The sequence below is a fragment of the Selaginella moellendorffii genome, unplaced genomic scaffold (genome assembly GCF_000143415.4).
Source record: "Selaginella moellendorffii unplaced genomic scaffold, v1.0 SELMOscaffold_84, whole genome shotgun sequence".
Taxonomy (NCBI): Eukaryota; Viridiplantae; Streptophyta; class Lycopodiopsida; order Selaginellales; family Selaginellaceae; genus Selaginella; species Selaginella moellendorffii.
The window spans coordinates 784,555-803,941 of NW_003314345.1; the positions used below are offsets into that span (position 1 = coordinate 784,555).

General features: G+C 45.5%; 5 protein-coding genes across 5 annotated transcripts; 3 read left to right on the top strand and 2 right to left on the bottom strand.

The window, feature by feature from the left end:
• Nucleotides 1-248: 248 nt before the first annotated feature.
• LOC112341496 (multicopper oxidase LPR1 homolog 4-like) lies at nt 249-2,279 on the top strand. The gene is made up of 3 exons (XM_024661691.1): nt 249-527; nt 592-1,256; nt 1,334-2,279. Exons 1-3 carry the CDS (start codon nt 249-251, stop codon nt 2,277-2,279), a joined length of 1,890 nt encoding a protein of 629 aa, XP_024517459.1.
• A 5,426-nt stretch (nt 2,280-7,705) lies between these two features.
• On the top strand, nt 7,706-9,086 carry LOC9651946 (fatty alcohol:caffeoyl-CoA acyltransferase). The gene is made up of 2 exons (XM_002987768.2): nt 7,706-8,104; nt 8,166-9,086. The coding sequence occupies exons 1-2, from the start codon at nt 7,706-7,708 to the stop codon at nt 9,084-9,086; spliced, it is 1,320 nt and encodes a 439-aa protein (XP_002987814.2).
• Nucleotides 9,087-14,185: 5,099 nt separating this feature from the next.
• On the bottom strand, nt 14,186-15,961 carry LOC9651885 (amino acid transporter AVT1E). Its single transcript, XM_024661693.1, has 3 exons — nt 15,267-15,961; nt 14,946-15,151; nt 14,186-14,481 (listed from the first exon to the last, which is right to left on the bottom strand). Exons 1-3 carry the CDS (start codon nt 15,959-15,961, stop codon nt 14,186-14,188), a joined length of 1,197 nt encoding a protein of 398 aa, XP_024517461.1.
• Nucleotides 15,962-16,204: 243 nt separating this feature from the next.
• Nucleotides 16,205-18,028, bottom strand: LOC9651947 (probable protein phosphatase 2C 60). The gene is made up of 4 exons (XM_002987833.2): nt 17,309-18,028; nt 16,888-17,255; nt 16,587-16,823; nt 16,205-16,512 (listed from the first exon to the last, which is right to left on the bottom strand). The coding sequence occupies exons 1-4, from the start codon at nt 17,598-17,600 to the stop codon at nt 16,261-16,263; spliced, it is 1,149 nt and encodes a 382-aa protein (XP_002987879.1). The 5' UTR covers nt 17,601-18,028; the 3' UTR covers nt 16,205-16,260.
• Nucleotides 18,029-18,256: 228 nt separating this feature from the next.
• Nucleotides 18,257-19,313, top strand: LOC9651948 (protein MODIFIER OF SNC1 11). The gene is made up of 3 exons (XM_024661710.1): nt 18,257-18,678; nt 18,741-18,947; nt 19,018-19,313. Exons 1-3 carry the CDS (start codon nt 18,326-18,328, stop codon nt 19,100-19,102), a joined length of 645 nt encoding a protein of 214 aa, XP_024517478.1. The 5' UTR covers nt 18,257-18,325; the 3' UTR covers nt 19,103-19,313.
• The last annotated feature ends 74 nt before the right edge of the window (nt 19,314-19,387 follow it).

Consider the following 19,387-nt stretch of genomic DNA (forward strand, 5'->3'; position numbering starts at 1 on the left):
GAGAAAAACCCCCCCTGGCATATTCTCTTTTTTGAAAAGATTCTTGGAAGATTCAATTTTAGGCGTGACATGCTTTTCTCATCCTTTAATTTTTTGGTTAGCTTCTTGGTATGAAAAGCATTCATGCGCACTGCATGCTCTCACCTTCGAAATTCTTTGTATGACACGGATTTAGTCTATTCCATGGTATAAAATGGCACAATTGCAAGAAATCCAAGCTCGTACGTGAGGTACCTCTCTTTGTCACCATGTCGGTGGCGGCCAGCTTGATCCTCCTCCTCTTCTTGTCCTCTCGAGTTTCTCCATCAAATTCTACTTCTTCGTCCTCGCCAATTAACACTACTGCTGCTTCATCGATCACTCAAGCCCAAGATCAAGCTCCATGGCTGCACCGGGACGATGAGTTTTGCCTCAATCTCACAGCCTCCCCAGATCTCGAGAAGTTCGTGGACGCGCTCCCAACAATTCCGGTGATCTCCCTGTTCAGGAACCCCAGGATCACAATCGGAGCCTACAAGATCACCCAGGTTTGACTTTGGCTACCATTGACTACACCGTTGACAATGCGCTGACTCGATTGACCTGTCCCAGAAACTCCACAGGGACCTCCCACCCACGACGCTCTACGCCTTTGGTACCAGCCAGTCAACGGCCACGTACCCCGGCCCAACGCTGGTCGCCCAGCAGGGTCAAACCGCGTGGGTTCGCTGGGAGAACCACATCCCCGACGTGGAGCCCATGCTGCCGTTGGATCGGAGCCTAGACTGGGCGAATCCACGGCTGGGCGGCGTGCCGCACGTTGTCCACAACCACGGTCAAGAGGACCCGCCCTGGTCGGACGGTCACCCCCAGGCGTGGTTCACCCCACTTGGGGAGCACGGCCCCAGTTACGTCACTCAGGACTACGTCTACCCGAACGAGCAGCTCCCCACCACGCTGTGGTACCACGACCATACGTACGGGATCACGCGGCTTAACATCGCCGCGGGGCTCGTGGGGGTATATCTGGTGGAATCTTCCGCGTTGACTCCTTCGTGGGTTCCTCGCGAGTACCATACATTGCTCATCCAAGACAAGGCGTTCTTTGCGGATGGAGGGATTAAGTATCCCAGCGTGGGGATCAACCCTAGCGTCCACCCGGTGTGGTGCCCGGATTACTTTGGCGATGTGGTGCTAGTTAATGGCAAGGCCTGGCCGTATCTCAATGTTTATCCCAGGATCTATAGGTTCCGGCTCGTCAACGCTGCCAATTCCAAGTAAGTTGGATCTGTTCTTCCAATTTTGCTTTTGTTAAGGGTTCCATTTGATAACCTTTACCACCTTTTGTCGTCAGGTTTTTCGTTCTCACGCTGAGCGACGATTCCTTGCGTTTTATCAAGATTGGATCCGACAGTACTTTCCTGCGAACTCCAATCTCCCAAAGCACCATGCGAATCGCACCAGCCGAGCGCTGGGACTTTGTCATTGACTTCTCCCGCGTTCGTCCCGGAGGCACGATCGAGATGCGCAACATCGGCGCCACTCCATTCCCAGCCGGACCCCCAGCAAACCAGAGCGTCATGCTCTTCCGGGTCGTCCATGAGCCCGAACGGAAGAACCCACCAGCCAGCAACTTCCCAGCTCCAATCCCGGTGGAAAATCTCTTGCAGATGCCTCCAGCTCGCATGATCGAGGAGACCACTGGCTTGAAACTCACAGACTCGGAGTGGTACCGCCTCTACAATCGCCCATTTGTGACAAGCGCCCAGTTCGACTCGGGTATGGGTCTCACCGGGCTTTTCCTCCAGGATCACCTCCACTTTAACGATCCGGCTACTGAGGTTATGAAGCTCTACTCCGACGAAGTTTGGGTTTTCATCAATGTCCTCCAGACCAGCCATCCAATTCATCTCCACCTCGTCAACTTTCTCATAGTCGCTAGCCAAACTTTCAACGTTACAAGATTTCTGGAGAACTCGTGTTCTTTCCACTTCGGCTACCCGGATCCCAGGAGCTGCTACACGGCTCCACTCCAAGGGCCCGACCAGGATCAACTCGGCCTCAAGGACACGGGCGTGATCGCTGCTGGCACGGTTACGTGGTTTTACGTGACAGCATCGCCAAACTATGGCACCCGGTATTCGTTTGATCCCACCGCGTCTCCTCACTACATTTGGCACTGCCACCTGTTGGAGCACGAAGACAATGAGATGATGCGACCATTTGTCATGTCTGATACTCGGGCTTTGATGGTTAATGCGTCGTTCCCTCCACTGGATATCATGAGGCAGTATGGCTAAGGGAAGAGGCAGTGCAAATGCTAAGCGATTTGACAATAAATTGAATATTACACAGAAAATTTAATAAAGGTAACATTGATTTAAGATGGGATCTCCCACGTGATGACGTTTTCTTTCGGAGTCGAGCAACTAATGGAGGAGAGTGCTTTCAAATAGTTTTTGCATTTTATTATGCTCCAAAAGGTGGTAGAGAGTCAAATGAATACTGTGCGAAGTGCTTTTTGGATCACGAGCCCTCCAAATAACTTATCACGTTGAAATCCTCAAGCCAAATTAACAGTGTACTGTACAGAAGAGTAGTCTAGCTTTGGAAACCATTGGATGAAAACTTCTGTTGGAAGCTTTTAAAAATGAAACGTGCCTTTAAACATTATCAAGTCAATGGATGTCCTCAAGAAATGATGATATAATCATGTTTAAAAACATTTACGGGAATTCGATCCATCGATCTAGCGCTAGCCGAGCTCATACTCGCGGAGAGAAAGTATACGGTTTCATGGGTCATCAAGTTGAATATTGTCAACGAATGTAAGCAGAGAGAAGTTAATAAGCAGACAAAAAAGTTTTTTTTTTCTAAGTGTGGAGTGGTGTTGATAAGTTTCAAGTCCAGATGGAGATGCAATATAAATTAACAAATGAGCCACGTGTCAAAAAAGAATCACGTAGGAGAAGAGAAAGAAAAACCTTGACAAATGTACACTACCATCGAGTGATATATATACCTATCGCTTTGGAGACTGATTTTTTGCGTTTTTTTTTTAACATCAGAATGTGGCGGCCGTTTTCAATAGGAGGATCTATAAAAAATATGACTTATGAGAAGCTGAGAACCATTGTCGCCAAAGCCTTGTCCAACAGGTTTCTTTGTCATCGTTTTCTTGCTGCCGTCTTTCTATTCTAGAACGAATTTACATTTATAGAGAAGAGCTTGACATATTTCTCAGCTAGAAATACAGACATGGCTCGGCAGACAATGTTTCATGTGTTATTGCAAAAAATTCCAGGATTATGTATTTATGTGAGACAGATCAAAAGATGGGAATCTATGTGGGAAGTCTCTTCTTCTATGCGCCAGAAACTAGAACTTCGCATGTGGATCACCTCAAATCGTCCCTGGCTGAGGTGTTGGATTCAGATGATTTCTGGGGCGGAATGCTGAGATTCGGAGCTGGAGATCGACTGTAGCAATCAAGGAACTTTCTTCACATTTGCTACTTCTGATCTTGGCATGGAACAAGTGACAGCTGATGACTTGGATGATTTTTTTCTCTTTCGACGATGACAATATTAAAACCTCGGAAGATCTTCCATCGTTGAGGATCCAGGTACGCCACAAAACTCACATAAGTTTTTTAGAAAGCTTTTCTCCATAGGTGACTCACATGTTGGTAATGGCTACTCAATTTGATAATGTTTCACCATGTTTTGGTTGATGCAGCATTCATTATCACAACCTTGCATCGATCAACCGGGCGATGGTATCTATAAGGCCCCAAATGGCAAGCTCAAGCAAGTTGTTCGACAAAGGACCCTTGACTTGCACCACTTTTGAGGCTCTGGCAGCTTTGATATGGTGAACACACGCTCGATCCATCCCAGGCAAATCTAGCAATGATGTTCTTCACCTTGAAATTTTGGTATGACCCACCCTTATCCTTGCGTTCTATCCGGTGCATGCCGACACTTATGGATATCCGCAAGCTTCTACTCGTTGCTCGACTGCAAAAGACGAAAAATGAATGACAAATGAATACGTTCGATCTGGACGAGATTTTTTCCATCTCAATCCCAACTGCACCGATGGTGATCAAAGCGTGGTCCCGACTGATGTAAAAGCTCCTGGTTGGGGTAAGCCTTCACAAGTAATTCCCTGACGCTTAGTCTTGGAAACTATAATCCCTAGGGGTATCTTTATTCAACTTTTCAACACCCTTTAACTAGAATAATCTAGAATATTTTACCTATTCACAGGAAAAATAAATAAAATAAAATAAACTAATTAAATTGATTGCTGACAAATCCATGAAATATGTGTAACTTCATGGCATTGTCTATAATGGAAAGTTGTTTTCTTTCAACAAATGTTTTTGTTTATACATGAATTTTCTTTAAACAACTAAGAGGACGATTTGTACTCAGTGGCTGTGTCCAAATCAAAAGGATAGATAACACTTATATATATCCCATAGTATACCTTAATTGAGTAATAATGTATGATTTCTTCCAAAATATAATAGCTACAATTGCATGAATACATGGATTATTAATTTTATGTCAATTGAAGCAAGAAGAAGTTGTTTTGGCAATGTTTTGAGTGACTCTTGAATATTGTAATATCAACCAACCAAACAATATAATAATAAGTATAAATGGATGCTTCACAAATTTGAGCCTTCCATTAAATTAATGGAAGCCATATCAATTTTGATCTAATGACTTTTAATCAAAGAGAATGGCTTAAGAAATAATTTATTAATATAGCACATCTGATAATAGGATGAGATTTAAATATAACTGTGGATCTTTAAAACTTTAAAGGATAAATAGGGATAAAATAACTATTAATTAAGTAAGAATAACTATTAATTAAGTTTTCTAAATTTAGCTATGTTTTCTATTACATTTTGCATTGCCACCTTTTAGAGCACTTTCATGATATAATTACAATCTTAGATGGGAGAGCTAGATCATTCACTTGAGGACATTTCTAGGTGGTCTAGAGTTTAGTGGGATTCATTGTAGAGAGCCACCTAAACAGCTTTGTCAATCTCATTTAACATTAAAAGCTTTCTAGAGAACTCATGTTCTTTTCACTTTGGGTAACCAGATCCCCCAGCAGCTACACAATTTCATTCTTGGGTAGGATTAACTTGGCCACTTTGGGTAACCAGATCCCCCAGCAGCTACACAATTTCATTCTTGGGTAGGATTAACTTGGCCAAGGATATGGGCATGATTGCCACCAGCACTATTACATGGTTTTATATGATGACTGTGCCCCACGGTCACGCGGTCACTTGTCTACTTGTTTGATTCCACCACATCTCCTTAATATACTACATTGGCATTGCTGCCTTTTGAAAACATGAAGCTGATGTGGCTTCTTGTTATGTTTCATAGGCAAGAGTTGAGGAAGTTGAAGATCTACACAGCTGGAGAAGCTCTTAGGCATAATACAGTGTGAGTGCATATGAGATGTAACATGGTATTAGAAGTTCATTTTGGTTAGCATCATTTATTAGTGTTAGTAAATTGTGTTTAGCACCTGTATTTAGCCAGATGGACATAAGGTAGGAACTTCTATGTGTTTCTTGCTGAGTATGCTTGGCTTGGCTCTTAATTCTGTTTTGCTCTATCTTGCATTGACTTGAAGAGAACCTTTGCGTATTGAGACTAGTCCCTCAATAATGCTAAATGATAGCTTACCGTGTTTGCCAAACACCCTACCCTTTATGTTAGTACCATTTTGTCCTAAATATTATTTATGGAAAGTGTCGAGATTTTCTCATTTGGCATATCTACGGAATGTAGAGATTGTCTTGAACACAATGGTGTTTATCTCATGTCCAAATTCACAATCTACGGACATTCCATATTTAGTAAATTTCAAACTTGTCCCAGAGACTAACTCCTGGTACTAAAGGTGGCTAAGAGGGGGTTGTAGGGGGTTCTAAATGTATAGTAAGGATAGTGGGTAGATTGGGCATAGCAAACCAACTTGAGGCATAGTCTAGCTCTTGCTTGCGTGTTTGTCTTTGTGTTGCGTCTAGCTTGGGTCTAAGCCTAAATTCCATGGTGGAGTCTCACGTTAGGCCACCAGTATGCTGAAATAGCACCAGACTTCATTTGGCTCTGTTTTGCATGTTGGTCCTGGCATTGGGATGCTAGATACTCTAGGACAGTTCCAAGTCACTCCGCGCTTCTGTCCCTTTGCTCCTTAGGCTGTATGCTTAGGAGTTGTTCCATGCTCCAGTGCCATCGTTCCTTGGGTTCATGCTTAAGAGTTTGGCACCATTCCTTCATTTAGTGGCCCAAGGCTCTGAAACTTAGGTTCTGCATTGCTATCCTTTGGATGTGTGGCATGTGTCACATAGCATATGGATGGTTTAGGTTCACTTCATGGTTATCCTATAGTAAAACACTATAGAATAAAAGGTGAAAACCACATGCACGATTCTGGAGATCTGGAGTGCGAGAGAGCTAGAGCATGATGGGCAATTCCACAGAGCCGCCAGCGTCCACGTAGAGCTGGGAAATCCCCAAGGTTGCCGCAAATTCCAGCTTCACAGATGGTGTGGCGTCACGGGATGTCAAGCTCGGCAGTGGCGATAGTCGTGTGTGGGTCAAGCTCTATCTCCCCGCGGCAGCACTCCAGATCAATTCCAAGTGCAAGCTCCCAATTGTGGTCCATGTCCATGGTGGAGGATTCGTCCGATTCAGCGCTGCCACGTCCTTGTACCACGATTTCTGCAAGAACGTAGCCACTGATGCCACTGCTCTTGTTGTCTTGCTCAACCACAGATTTGCGCCGGCCTCACGCCTCCCCGCCGCCTACCAAGACCTGAGTATGCCAATCTCTTTGAATTTAACATATCGTCTGAAGCCAAGATATTTAGTAAGGAAAGGAAGTGTGAGAGAATGGGAAAGCAATTGGAGAAACATGAGCTGAGCTCAAGGACCCTAATGTACTAACACATCCTAAACTTAATTCATCATACTCACATTAATATGAGTTTCTTGAAAACTATATATAAGTTTTTGCTACAAGTTTCTCAAGGATCTCCTAGTGCACTCTTTCCATGCCTGGAGACATGTATGAACTAAAAAGACTGGTTAAATTGACTTGCACTGTTTATAGCTCATCTTATCAATCGGAATCTAGCAGCAAGAAAACGACAGAAAAGAAAACTGTTTGCTAACTTCAGAACGGCAATGGAGATTAGAAATGTTTTTATTTGTCACGTCAGTGGTGTCATTCCATTTGGCAGCTCTATTCCATGAGGATAGAGCATACGTTTTGTCTCAGCTATATCTCCACCACATAGCTTTGATCCTCCATAGAACTTTCAGTAGTTTCCAACACTTCATTATGGCTGTGCTTTGATTTATATATGAGAATTTCAACGTGATAAGCTCTTTAGGCTAGGAGCTCACAGGCCCATTCGTTTAATATTCTGCCACCTTTTGAAACATAATAAAATGCAAAAATTATTTTAAAGAAATGGTTTCATGGTGTACTTGGGGCGGCTGTTTTCAATAGAAGCTTTGAATCCTCAAAACGGAGACAACCATTGCCGTCCAAGCCTTGACCAACAGGTTTCTTTGCCATCGTTTTCTTGCTGCCATCTTGCTATAAAATAGGAAAGTCAGGCGTTGCTCGAAACAGTCATTCGTTACATAATTCTTAGATCTCAAGCAATACATACATGGCTCCAGGCATGGTGAGAGTTTGCAATGTTTCATGTGTTATTCCCAAGAATCCAGGCCCCAATCGTACTATGTATTTATGTGATATGGATCAAAAGGTTGGATACTATGTGAGAACTCTATTCTTTTATGCGCCAGAAACTAAGACTTTGGATGTGGATCGTCTCAAATCGTCCCTGGCTGAGGTGTTGGATTCACATGATTTCTGGGGTGGAAGGCTGAGATTCAATGAAAATGGGCGTATGGAGATCGACTGTAGCAATCAAGGAACTTTCTTCACATTTGCTACTTCTGGTCTTGGCATGGACCAAGTGACAGCTGATGACTTGGATGATTTTTTCTCTTTCGACGATGACAAGATTAAAACCTTGGAAGATCTTCCATTGTTGAGGATCCAGGTACGTAGTTACAGCAAACATATAAGCTAGAAACTTGGATTTTAAACTGCTTTCTCTACAGGTGACTCACATGCTTGGAGACAATGGTTACGCAATTTCGATATTGTTCCACCATGCTTTGGTTGATGCAACATCTGCTATCAATTTCCTGCTCAACCTTGCATCCATCAACCGGGGAGATGGTCTCTATATGCTACCAAATGGCGACCGGACTCGACTTAAATTCCGGGATCCACCACAAGTAAATTTTGAGCACGAAGAGTTTTCTATACAAACACCTCACAATGGTGGGGTCGGTGTCTTTACTTTCACCAAGGAGTCGGTGATTAGCTCGGAGTTGAGGCAAAAAATGGCTCCAAAGAACGAGAGGAAGACCTTCCTCTTCAGGTTTGACAAGCTCCGCGAGCTCAAGAAAGCTGTTCTAGACGAAGGACCTTTGAGTGAATGCTCCACTTTCGAGGCTCTGGCAGCTTTGATCTGGCGAGCCCACGCTCGATCCATCCCAGGCAAATCGAACAACGATGTTCTTCACCTTGGATTTGTAGTGGATACAAGAAACATCCTGGATCCGCCATTGGGTGAAAACTTCTGTGGCAATGCGTTCTATCCAGCATATACCGAGCTGACACTTATGGATATATGCAAGCTTCCACTCTCTTCCGTCGTTGCTCAAGTGCAAGAGGCAAAAACACGAGTGACGAATGAATACGTTCGATCTGGACGAGATTTTCTCCATCTCAATCCCAACTGTTGGTACCGACGGTGTGAGACGGTGATCAATGCTTGGCCCCGGCTGATGCAGAAGTCCCTGGAGCTCGACTTTGGTTGGGGTAAGCCATCACGAGTGGAATTTCCACTGGATCCACGATCCTCGGTTATCGCGTTCCTCCCGTTTAGCTGGGATGGGATTTTAGTCTCGGTCTCTGCTAATGGCATTGCACTTGGCATCTTTGAAGATGCTATAGCACAATTCTACAAGTAATGCCTTCTTATTGTCTTCGGAAATTTACAAGGCAAATCCGTAACATATTCCTCTTTGCTTTGATTTTATCTGATTTTAATTAATTCTGATTGTATATGCAAAATGCCGGACTTTAAAAGTTCACTAAGCATAGAGTGTTTTTCTAGCTTGGAAACTCTTCTTATTTGGTTATAGCATTAAAGAATCCCCATTTGAAAGTGGTAGCAACGTCTTTGTATATAGACGGAAATAACAACAGATAATAGATATGGCTGATTTTATTGGAAATTTTAAAATACATTATGATTAAAGTGGTTTCAACTTGGTATCATGTCTCCAGTTCAGACCTCGATGAAGCCATGCATTTCTAGCAAATCAAATTTGGCAATTCCATCAACCATGCATGTCGTTCAGTCACGGTTAGCATTAAGGTTTTACCTCAAAAGTTAGTGCAGGCTCAAAGGAGTAAGCTTGATTTGTGCAGGCTCAAGCTTTGACCTATGTCAAACTCCAGGCATCGCTACACCAGTTCCTATTTCCAGCTTCAGTTCCAGTTTGTTCTACACTGTCCCTGAGTTCTTCCAACTAGCGAGCGTGCTTTGTGTGAAAAACCACAACTCTCTCCATGATGGCTGGTCAGAATCCCACTGAGCGCGGATCCTTAATCTTGGTGTCCTCCCCACCAGCCATCCAATCCATCTCCACTTCGCCAACTTTGTCATTGTCGCTAGCCAAGCTTTCAACCTTGCTGCCTGCATACCAGGAGCTGTCCGGCCAGACAACTCGGCCTCAAGGACACAGCCGCCAACACGGTTACATCGCCAAACTATGGCCCACGGTAGTTGTTTGATTCCAGCGTCTAAATTGGCACTGCCACATTTTGGAGCACGAAGACAAAGAGATGAAACAACCTCTTGTCCTTGTTCCCTCTGATGAAGATCACGGCTAAGAAAAGAGAATTTTTCATTATAAAAAGAAAATGATATTGTTGTTAGTAATGAAGCCATTAAAAAATTGACAGATGTATCTCATAAATGTATGACTTTTAAATTGATCTCTTAGAAGAGGTGAGAACAAATGTGAAAGTTCGCACACATTTTTACCAATTTTCCAGCAAATCCAAGGATTTTTGAAATTCAAAATAGATGCTGCTTGGAGAAATACGCTCACCTCTGCTTGGTGCCTCGCACCAGCCCTCTCTCAGCGCCTCTGCCAGAGCCTCCGGGCCGGTCTCTGCTCAATCACGCCCTAGCACCTTGCGCAGTGCCAAATCTTGGCACCTCTCAGCCACGTCCGGGCATTGTCATCCTCGCTAGCCTCTTCAGCCAGCACCATCATCCCAGGATCTGGAGCCCCTCAGGGCTCCGATACCATGAAGAGATATGTGGAAGCTGTGATGTTATATATCGACTATCTTTCAAGTCATCTTTGTCCATCGTAGCGTCCGCATATCTCTTCAAATCACCGATGAACTTGGTCACCTGCGGGAGCAAGCAAAAAATAGGATTAGAAACACTCCCTCGAGCTACCAAGTTGAGGACGCTACGATGGGCACAGCGGCCTGGAGGCGGCTCAGTATATCTACGACCATCTCTGGCAAAACTTGCAAAGTGTGTGCTCGATTCTTTTGCTGTATGGTAGTCTCTAACTCTTCTTCTTCCAGGACTTGCTTCGCAGGAGGGTGACTTCACGAGCGATGTTTTGCGAAGAGTGATCTTGTCAACCGAGGATGGTTTCGAGAGATACGTCGCTGGCTCCTGGGCATTAAGACCACAGATCGCGACGGTTGGATCGTGCTGCCTCGTCGGGTTGATACGAGGGAACCAACTGTTCGTCGCCAACTTGGGCGATTCGAGGGCGGTCATGGGAACTTTCCTGGGACGGGATAACAGGATCACAGCGATTCAGCTCTCTGCTGAGCACAATGCCAGCATAGATGCCGTGCGTCAGGAGCTCAAGGACTTACATCCAGACGACTCACACATTGTCGTTCTCAGGCATGGAGTCTGGCGTGTCAAAGGGATAATCCAGGTACAGTCTCGATCTGGGTGTGATCCTCGAGTATGGAGTTCGCCTGTACTACAGCTATGGAGAAGTCGCCAAATGCGTGCTTCCCAATGTCGTGGAGCCAGAAGAGAGCATCGTTGCGACTGGGAGCTGTGGCGCCGATATGGACATACTCTCCAGCATCCTACTACCATCTTCGACAGTCGTGCCAGCATCCCTCATTTCATCACAAAAATTCCACGCGTTCCACAAACCTGTGCATTCTTCCTCATCTTTATCCCTCCATCGATCAGCCAACCTCGTTTCGCATGGCGCCCTGGAAACCATGGAGACAGCAGTCCGCCAGATTGCTCAGCATATCAATTGCGAGTCATGCAAATGGCAAGAAATGCCCCAATCAACGGATTGGAGAGCGGAGGACCAGAAATGGAGCTGGGTAGCCGCTTGCTGCAGCTGGAATTCGAGGAAGAAGCCCATCAACTCTCACACCATGCATATAAATTAAATGCCAAGATCCAATCTCTCTTAAAAAAACTTACATTTAGATAATTTTGAATAAAGTTTGTTGTCTTTCAAAAATTGCAAAACATTTTATATATGCATCTTATGTGTAGAGTTAAACATTACAATATCATTAAAATAGTCAATCACAAACTTCCCTAAATAACCTAGTGCAAGTTATGCAGCAACCCCTACACATGCACTAAGCCACTCTAATCCTGGCACTCAGCAAGACTCATCCTCCTTGCTAGCCTCTTCTTTGCTAGCGTCCATTGTCCCACCTTCAAAGGCAAAAACTAAAGAGGCTCACAACCTTTGATATTATACTGTGATGATATTTGAGCATATACCGCTTGTTTTATGACATGGTATTGGTAATCTCCAACAATCCCCCCATGTAGTTGGCACTGCCACCTTTTAAAGCACGAAGACAATGAGGTGATGCTCTAAGCCACAGATTCAAAGCTCGAGTATCAGGTATGACAAGGGCATGGAGAAGAGTGTAAACGCTAATTCAAGAAAAGAAGCCGAGAAAGCTTCCCTACATGTCCCAATTATTTTTTGCAGGAAATCGGAGTTCTGGGATTTCCGCAGTTCCTATGAATCCCATTGCAATTGCCCCCTTTGAAGAGCTTATAACACACTCCACTCGTGATGGCTTTCCCCAACCAAAGTCGAGTTCCAAAGACTTTCGCATCAGCCTCGGCCAAGCGTTGATCGTCGTCTCACATGGCTGGTACCAGAAGTTCGGATTGAGGTAGAGAAAATCCCGTGCAGAACGAACAGACTCATTTGTCAATCGCTTTTTCGCCTCCTGGATTAGAGCAACGATGGAGGAGAGTGGAAGCTCGCCTAGATCCGCGAGTGAGAGCTCGGTATGCGCTAGATATATCGAATTACCGCAGAAGTTTTCACCCAATGGAGGATCCAGAATGTCAACTGTGAATCCAAAGTGAAGAACATCGCTGCTGGATTTGCCTAGGATGGATCGAGCGTGGGATCGCCAAATCAGAGCTGCCAGATCCCTCGCTCAAGATTCCTTCGTCCAGAACAGCTTGCTTGAGCTTGTCAAACGTGAAGAGAAAGGTCTTCCTCTCAATTTTTGAAGCCGTTTTCCTCTTCGATTCGGAGCTAATCACAGACTCCTCGGTGAGAGTGTAGATACTGTGGCCACCATTGAGAGGTATCTGTTTAGAAAGCTCTTTGTGCTCGAAGCTCACCCGCGGTGGATCTCGGTATTTAAGTTCCATTTGGTCTTATATAGAGACCATCTCCCCGGTTGATGGATGCAAAGTTGAGCAGGAAATTGATACCAGAGGTTGCATCAACCAAAGTGTGGTGGAACAATACCGACATTGCGTAGCCATCATCAAGGAAACGAGTTACTTGTAGGCAACAAGCTCATGCCACAGGGGCTGGGTAATTTTTGAGTTGAGTTCAAGTCAACAGAAGTCAACATAGTCTAGGTTTTAATCTTGCATCAAAGTGATCAGCGTCACTTGATCCAAGCTAAGATCACACGTTGCAAACGTGAAAAAAGCTCCCTGGTTGCTACAGCTGATCTCCATACGCCCATGTTCATTGAAGTGCAGCCTTCCAGCCCAGAAATCATATGAACCCAATACCTCAGCCACAGATGATTTGAGGCGATCCACATCCAAAGTCTTAGTTTCTGGCCCATAGGAGAAGATACTTCTCACATAGAATCCCAGCTTTTGATCCGCATCCATTATGCGGTTAGGGCCTGGATTCCTTGCAACAACACATGAAACACTGCAAACTTTCACCATGGATATCCCTTGCTCTTATGTAAATCGGTTCTAGCAATAGAAAGACGGCAGCAAATGACAAACAAACGTGTTGGACAAGGCTTGGGGTCATTTTGAGGATTCAAAGCTTCTCAGTCAACCCTATCCTATTGAAAACAGCCGTCACCTTCCTGTTTCAAAATCACGTAAAGATCAAGAAATTGAAAGTAGTTTTTTGAAAAGAAGACGGCAGCATTGAATGTTCCAATTTCTAAAGAACAGATGAAGAACTTAATGTGGATATTTTTCTTCATTCTTTTGTTGTGTGTTTGTTTTGTTTGTTATTGGTCAATTTGTCATCACATCAGTGTAAGTCTCCAGTTCGATCCTCGATGAAGCCAGTGTCAGACAAGAGAAAGAATGTTGCACCTTTCCAGCTGGAAGGAACTCGAAAATTGTTCCTTGAAAGTTTACGAAGAGATCACTACAACCACGAGTCAAATCCCCCTGTTGCTTTCGAAATCATCCACCACCCTGCCAATCTAAACATTCTTTAAGAGAAAAATGGAAACGCTACGAAGCAGTTTAAAACTGCAGCTCTCGAGGACACAGTGAAGGAAAATACGACCTGAGCATAGCTTTCAAAGCAAACCTGGATTTGGCAGGAATTTAGGAAGAAGAAGAGCATTATAATCGTTCCTTTATAAACAAGAGAGGGAGAGAAAAAAGATTCTACTTAACCTCAAGCCAGCCTCAAGCTTTGAGCGAGCTATAACGAACGAGATAGTGGGAGTCCACTGGGCGACGCGCTCCTCTCTTTTGTGATCTTGGTGTTGGAGCTGGCGTGTCGTTAAGCAGTGTTCTTCATCGTGAAGCCTCGAGATTTCTGGCGCGGAAACCGACATGCGGAGAGGCGCACTCGCTGATGCTATGATCTTGCTGAGAGCCACCATACGAGAACACAGGCCAATTCTCTCTCCATTCATTCCAGTAAATTTCCTGTTCGCTCGCGAGTCCCCGTCTTACGATGCCAGCAGCTTCTTCCCAGTCGCTTGGACGGTCTCTATAAGCTTCCAGCAATTCCTTCCTGTCTATGCCGGTGACGTTTCGTCGGACGTACTGCCTTCGACAGCCTCCACGAGGTATATAAGCCTGGTCATCTGGACGAGGACTTAAAAAAAAGGTGCTGCTGCTGCTAACCAATCAGCTCTGCCAGTGGGAACAGCAGGGAGAAGGATTCTTGTAAAGTAGGAACATGATGTTAATGTGCATTGGCTGGCATTACGTACCTTCTTTGTTTGCTTTCAAATAGTCACTGAAAAGGAAGACAAGTTAGATCCATAAACCGGTTTTGAACAGCTACAAGCGCAGGTTGCTGGCTAGCTTGAGCAAAGCCTCTTGAACATAATATTTTCGAATGTTTTATTTTGCTATCAAGCCAAGATGTCTTTAATAGAAGCAATTGTGCCAGTTACTGCCAAACAAATCCCCACTAACAACATGATTACAAGTCCAACCATGTGTGCTCTTGGTAGTGTAAACTGATAGATCTTCAAATAGAAAACTATAGGCAAAATTACTCCTAGTAGCATGTCAATGGATGACCCAACAAACTCGATAATACCAGCAAATTTAGGAAGGCCCAGCGCAATAGCCATAATCACGAGAGTAGTAAAAGAGCTCACAACAACTCTTATCACTATAGACACAAGGCTCTTTGGCTGAATACTGAATTTCCTTGCAATAATTTCATGGACATCCGATGTTATAGGATGCATAAGAAGTGGAAATTTAGAAACTGGAATAACAAAAGATACCCAGATAGCAAGCCTGAAACCACATACTATATAATCTAAAAAGACTAATATAGAAAATCTAATGAACAAACCTTGAAGCCAGCAAATGACTTGGTAAGTTTTGAGTGATCAAAGGGGCTGTAGTGAACCCAAACATAAAGCTTCCCAATAATCCAAAGAGTAAAAATACAGCTGTGAACACTCCAAAAGCAATTGAGAGTACCTGAAAAGAAGTGCAACACTTCCATGAATATTGGTTTACAAAATAACGCACCAGTGTGAAAGATCCTTGGTTTCTCATTGAATAATAGATGCTTGGATAAATTGGAGCTGATCCATAGCCAAAAGAATAAATTCCAATGGACTTTGATATCTGTGAAGTTCGAACAAGTGGAATTCGGGCTTTGAATCCAACCCCATCAAAGAACCCGATGTAAATGGTCAATGCCATGACAAATAAGAGCCCAAGTGTACAACACAACGAGAAAAAGGAGACTGTAGATAACTTCTCGAACCAAGTCGCAGGAACGATAACCCCCATAGCAACAAATGTTGCAAACTCTCTTGTGTTTAGTAACCCAAAGTGATGCAAATGAGTTGGAATACTTTGTGCTAAATCCCCCACTGCAATTAGAAATCCCAAAAGCGTGCATAATGTTTCCAAGTAGAAAAGTAAGCTTGTGATTAATCGCCCCCATCTGGGAAATGCTGTGGAAGCAATCAGAGTGTAACGTGAGATATCTCCACTATATTGCATGCATCCTATCATCAGGAGCACTCCACACCAATAAAATAATCCAATGCCAATGCAAATGCCAACCCCAACATAGCCAGAAGTAACCATGCTGTATGGGCTAGCCAAGGTTGATACACCTGATCAAAAAGAGCTAATAAAAACCCAAAGAGAAAAAGAAAAAGAAATCAATATACCAAATAACACAATGAAAGAATTCCACATCGCTTGCCAGAAAGTAGAATTGCCACCACCAGTGTGTTCTTGATGATCTGCCATAGCTTTGCTGTACCAAAAGCCCTTTTCAGCATTTGTATATTAGGGTTTATACTGCATTGTTCCAAGGGTCCACCAGAAATGGAATGTTCGAATCTTTTTGTATAGCGTTTTTGTGAAAAATTAATCGTAATTTACACTCCAGTAGCTCCATTAGCTCTTGCTGCCACCGCGCTCTCGCCCCCGGCTCTTATGGACAAGGGGCTCATACTCCTCGAGCCTCCAGAGATCACCATCTCCCTGTCAAGAAACACCACCGCCACAGTTATATCGTCGTGGAAATGCCGCCTCACGCCGCGCTCGATGCGTATCAAGTCCAAGTATCTCATCTCTCGTTTCCTGGCCGCCTCTTGCAACGCAGCCTTGATCAGTCGCCTCGCGATCCCCTGGAAAACAAACCGTTCAGTCCAGCTATAGTTTGAGTCGCACCAAAAAACGAGCAAAGAGAAGGAAAGCTTACTGCTCGAGGATGGCTGTATACAATGTCTACGGCTTCCTGGCTGGACAAGTGCTCCCACAGCCCGTCCGACGCGAATATCAAAAACTGGTCCGCTGGTCTGAGGGTGAAGACACTGATCGATGGTTCCGCAGTCAGCACAGGCCTCTCTAGTGGCTGTGGAAGGCGAAACCGAGCGATAAGTGGCTCCCTGTTAAATTCCGCTTTCTTTAGGTACACATCACCGATGGACTTGGTCACCTGCGGGATCAAGCAAAAAATAGGATTAGAAACACTCTCTCGAGCTACCAAGTTGAGGACTTACCTGGATTATCCCTTTGACACGCCAGACTCCATGCCTGAGAACGACAATGTGTGAGTCGTCTGGATGTAAGTCCTTGAGCTCCTGACGCACGGCATCTATGCTGGCATTGTGCTCAGCAGAGAGCTGAATCGCTGTGATCCTGTTATCCCGTCCCAGGAAAGTTCCCATGACCGCCCTCGAATCGCCCAAGTTGGCGACGAACAGTTGGTTCCCTCGTATCAACCCGACGAGGCAGCACGATCCAACCGTCGCGATCTGTGGTCTTAATGCCCAGGAGCCAGCGACGTATCTCTCGAAACCATCCTCGGTTGACAAGATCGCTCTTCGCAAAACATCGCTCGTGAAGTCACCCTCCTGCGAAGCAAGCCCTGGAAGAAGAGGAGTAAGAGACTACCATACAGCAAAAGAATCGAGCACACACTTTGCAAGTTTTGCCAGAGATGGTTGTTGATATACTGAGCCGCCTCCGGGCCGCCGTGTCCATCGTAGACGCCAACGAAAGTTTTGCCAGGCCCGGTCTCGATCTGGGTGTGATCCTCGAGTATGGAGTTCGCCTGTACTACAGCTATGGAGAAGTCGCCAAATGCGTGCTTCCCAATGTCGTGGAACCAGAGGAGAGCATCGTTGCGACTGGGAACCGTGGCGCCGATATGGACATACTGCTCAACGCGTTTCCAGCATCCTACTACCATCTTCGACAGTCGTGCCAGCATCCCTCATTTCATCACAAAAATTCCACGCGTCCCACAAACCTGTGCATTCTTCCTCGTCTTTATCCCTCCATCGATCAGCCAACTTCGTTTAGCACGGCGCCCTGGAAACCATGGAGGCAGCAGTCCGCCGGATTGCTCAGCATATCAATCGCGAGTCGCGCGAATGGCAAGAAATGCCCCGATCGGCGGATCGGAGAGCGGAGGACCGGAAATGGAGCTGGGTAGCCGCTTGCCGCAGCTAGAATTCGAGGAAGAAGCCACCCTAAGAGAAACCCTAGGAGAGGAGGGGCACCCAACGAGGCGAAAATTCCACTGGCGATCCACACAGAATGGAGGAACCACCGAGGACGCCCCGAGCTGCTGGAGGCCAAGAAGAAGAAACGAATGGATTCCCCTCTCCTCCACTCCACTGTTCCTCGCGAGCGCCTTCACAGGGCAAAATGAGAAGACCTAAAAACCCACACATACGCGCTTATATCTTTAAAAGTCGCCATTGGCGAGCCACGTAAGCTAATGGAATCTCTCGGCATATCTTCCCATGAGTTCGAGAATCTTTTCATCTGGCACTAAACTAGAACGATTCCGAGCATATGCTGCCTGACGTGGAAAGTATTTAGGGCGTGCTGACTTGGCAAGGGATATTCGTTTGCGAGAAGCCCTAGAACATCAAGGGTTTCGGGATCCTTGCGGCTTGGGCGCGTAGGTTCTAGGATTGCGATCTAGGAATGAGTTCTTCCGCAGCTCCGGAAGAGGAGGCACAGAGCAAGGCGGCGGCGGCAGCGGTGGCGGCGGAGGTAGAGCAGGGCTCGTCGCCGGAGGTAAACGATGCGGTGGGAAGTGAGAGCGGAGCGGCGGCGCAAATTCAAGCCGAGGACAGCGGCAATGGCCAGGTTGAGGCCGCGGATGGGAATTCTCGGGATGGCGTGTCGGTAGAGAATGGGGGGAAGGAGGAGGGAGTGGTTTGTCTGGAATCTCCGGGGCCCCTCTCGGACATGGAGAAGAAGCAGCGGCGCGCCGAGCGCTTTGGCGTGGGCTTGAATTTCAGCGAGGATGAGAAGCGCAAATTGCGAGCGTCAAGGTAAGAAAGAGCTCACATCCTTTTTGTTTCTTTGCATTCCAGGCTAATATCTTGGCTTGCAGGTTTAACGCCAGTGATAAGAAAGGTGTGTCGAAAGCTAAAGTTTCGATTGAATCAGAGACGGAGAAGAAGAATGCCCGGGCTGCGAGGTTTGGAACCGCCAATGTTGCGAGCGCCAACGAAGACGCCAAGAAAAGGGCCCGGCTTGATCGATTCTCTGGAGTAGATTCCAACTTAGAAGCCGAGAAGAAGAAGGCAAGAGCTGCGAGGTACGTAGTGCTCGCTTCGAGTTTTTCCATTTTTTTCTCTTCTGTGGCTCACTGCTCTTTGTTGGCACAGGTTTGCGGCGACATCAAACGAGGAAAATCTGAAGAAGAAGCTGGGAACCGACACGACTCCGGTGGCTACTGCAGCGCAGGGATAGACGCTAACAATCCGGATGGACGCTGACAGGAGTTTATGGGTAAGAGCTTACTGATGCATCTTCGCATCGTCGTCACAAGGTCCTTAGTTTACTGCATTCTTGGGTGAATTTTTGCCTGTTTGACTGCTTGTTTGCTTCTATTAGCGTAGAGCTTGTAGAGCTTGTAGTGTTCTTTTCGTGTAATGTATAAACAGGTGTTCTTCGTTACTCCCACAACTGTGTAGCGTCAAACGCAAGCGTTGTCCGGTCCTGGTATATTCGTCACGCGTCCATTGCTTGGGGAGC

Bases quoted from the DNA above. Each gene is read 5' to 3' on its own strand.
- LOC9651885 (XM_024661693.1), bottom strand. From the start codon at position 15,961: ATGGTTACTTCTGGCTATGTTGGGGTTGGCATTTGCATTGGCATTGGA. The intron at 15,152-15,266 runs GTTCACTACAGC...ATGTGGTTTCAG, and splicing joins TTGGGAAGCTTTATGTTTGG to GCTTGCTATCTGGGTATCTT. The intron at 14,482-14,945 runs GTATTATCGAGT...GTCCTCGTCCAG, and splicing joins GGGCCTTCCTAAATTTGCTG to ATGACCAGGCTTATATACCT.
- LOC112341496 (XM_024661691.1), top strand. From the start codon at position 249: ATGTCGGTGGCGGCCAGCTTGATCCTCCTCCTCTTCTTGTCCTCTCGA. The intron at 528-591 runs GTTTGACTTTGG...GACCTGTCCCAG, and splicing joins GAGCCTACAAGATCACCCAG to AAACTCCACAGGGACCTCCC. The intron at 1,257-1,333 runs GTAAGTTGGATC...TTTTGTCGTCAG, and splicing joins GTCAACGCTGCCAATTCCAA to GTTTTTCGTTCTCACGCTGA.
- LOC9651947 (XM_002987833.2), bottom strand. From the start codon at position 17,600: ATGCTGGCACGACTGTCGAAGATGGTAGTAGGATGCTGGAAACGCGTT. The intron at 16,824-16,887 runs GTAAGTCCTCAA...TTGATCCCGCAG, and splicing joins GTGTCAAAGGGATAATCCAG to GTGACCAAGTCCATCGGTGA. The intron at 16,513-16,586 runs GTAAGCTTTCCT...TTTGTTTTCCAG, and splicing joins TATACAGCCATCCTCGAGCA to GGGATCGCGAGGCGACTGAT.
- LOC9651946 (XM_002987768.2), top strand. From the start codon at position 7,706: ATGGCTCCAGGCATGGTGAGAGTTTGCAATGTTTCATGTGTTATTCCC. The intron at 8,105-8,165 runs GTACGTAGTTAC...CTTTCTCTACAG, and splicing joins TTCCATTGTTGAGGATCCAG to GTGACTCACATGCTTGGAGA.
- LOC9651948 (XM_024661710.1), top strand. From the start codon at position 18,326: ATGAGTTCTTCCGCAGCTCCGGAAGAGGAGGCACAGAGCAAGGCGGCG. The intron at 18,679-18,740 runs GTAAGAAAGAGC...CTTGGCTTGCAG, and splicing joins CGCAAATTGCGAGCGTCAAG to GTTTAACGCCAGTGATAAGA. The intron at 18,948-19,017 runs GTACGTAGTGCT...TTGTTGGCACAG, and splicing joins AAGAAGGCAAGAGCTGCGAG to GTTTGCGGCGACATCAAACG.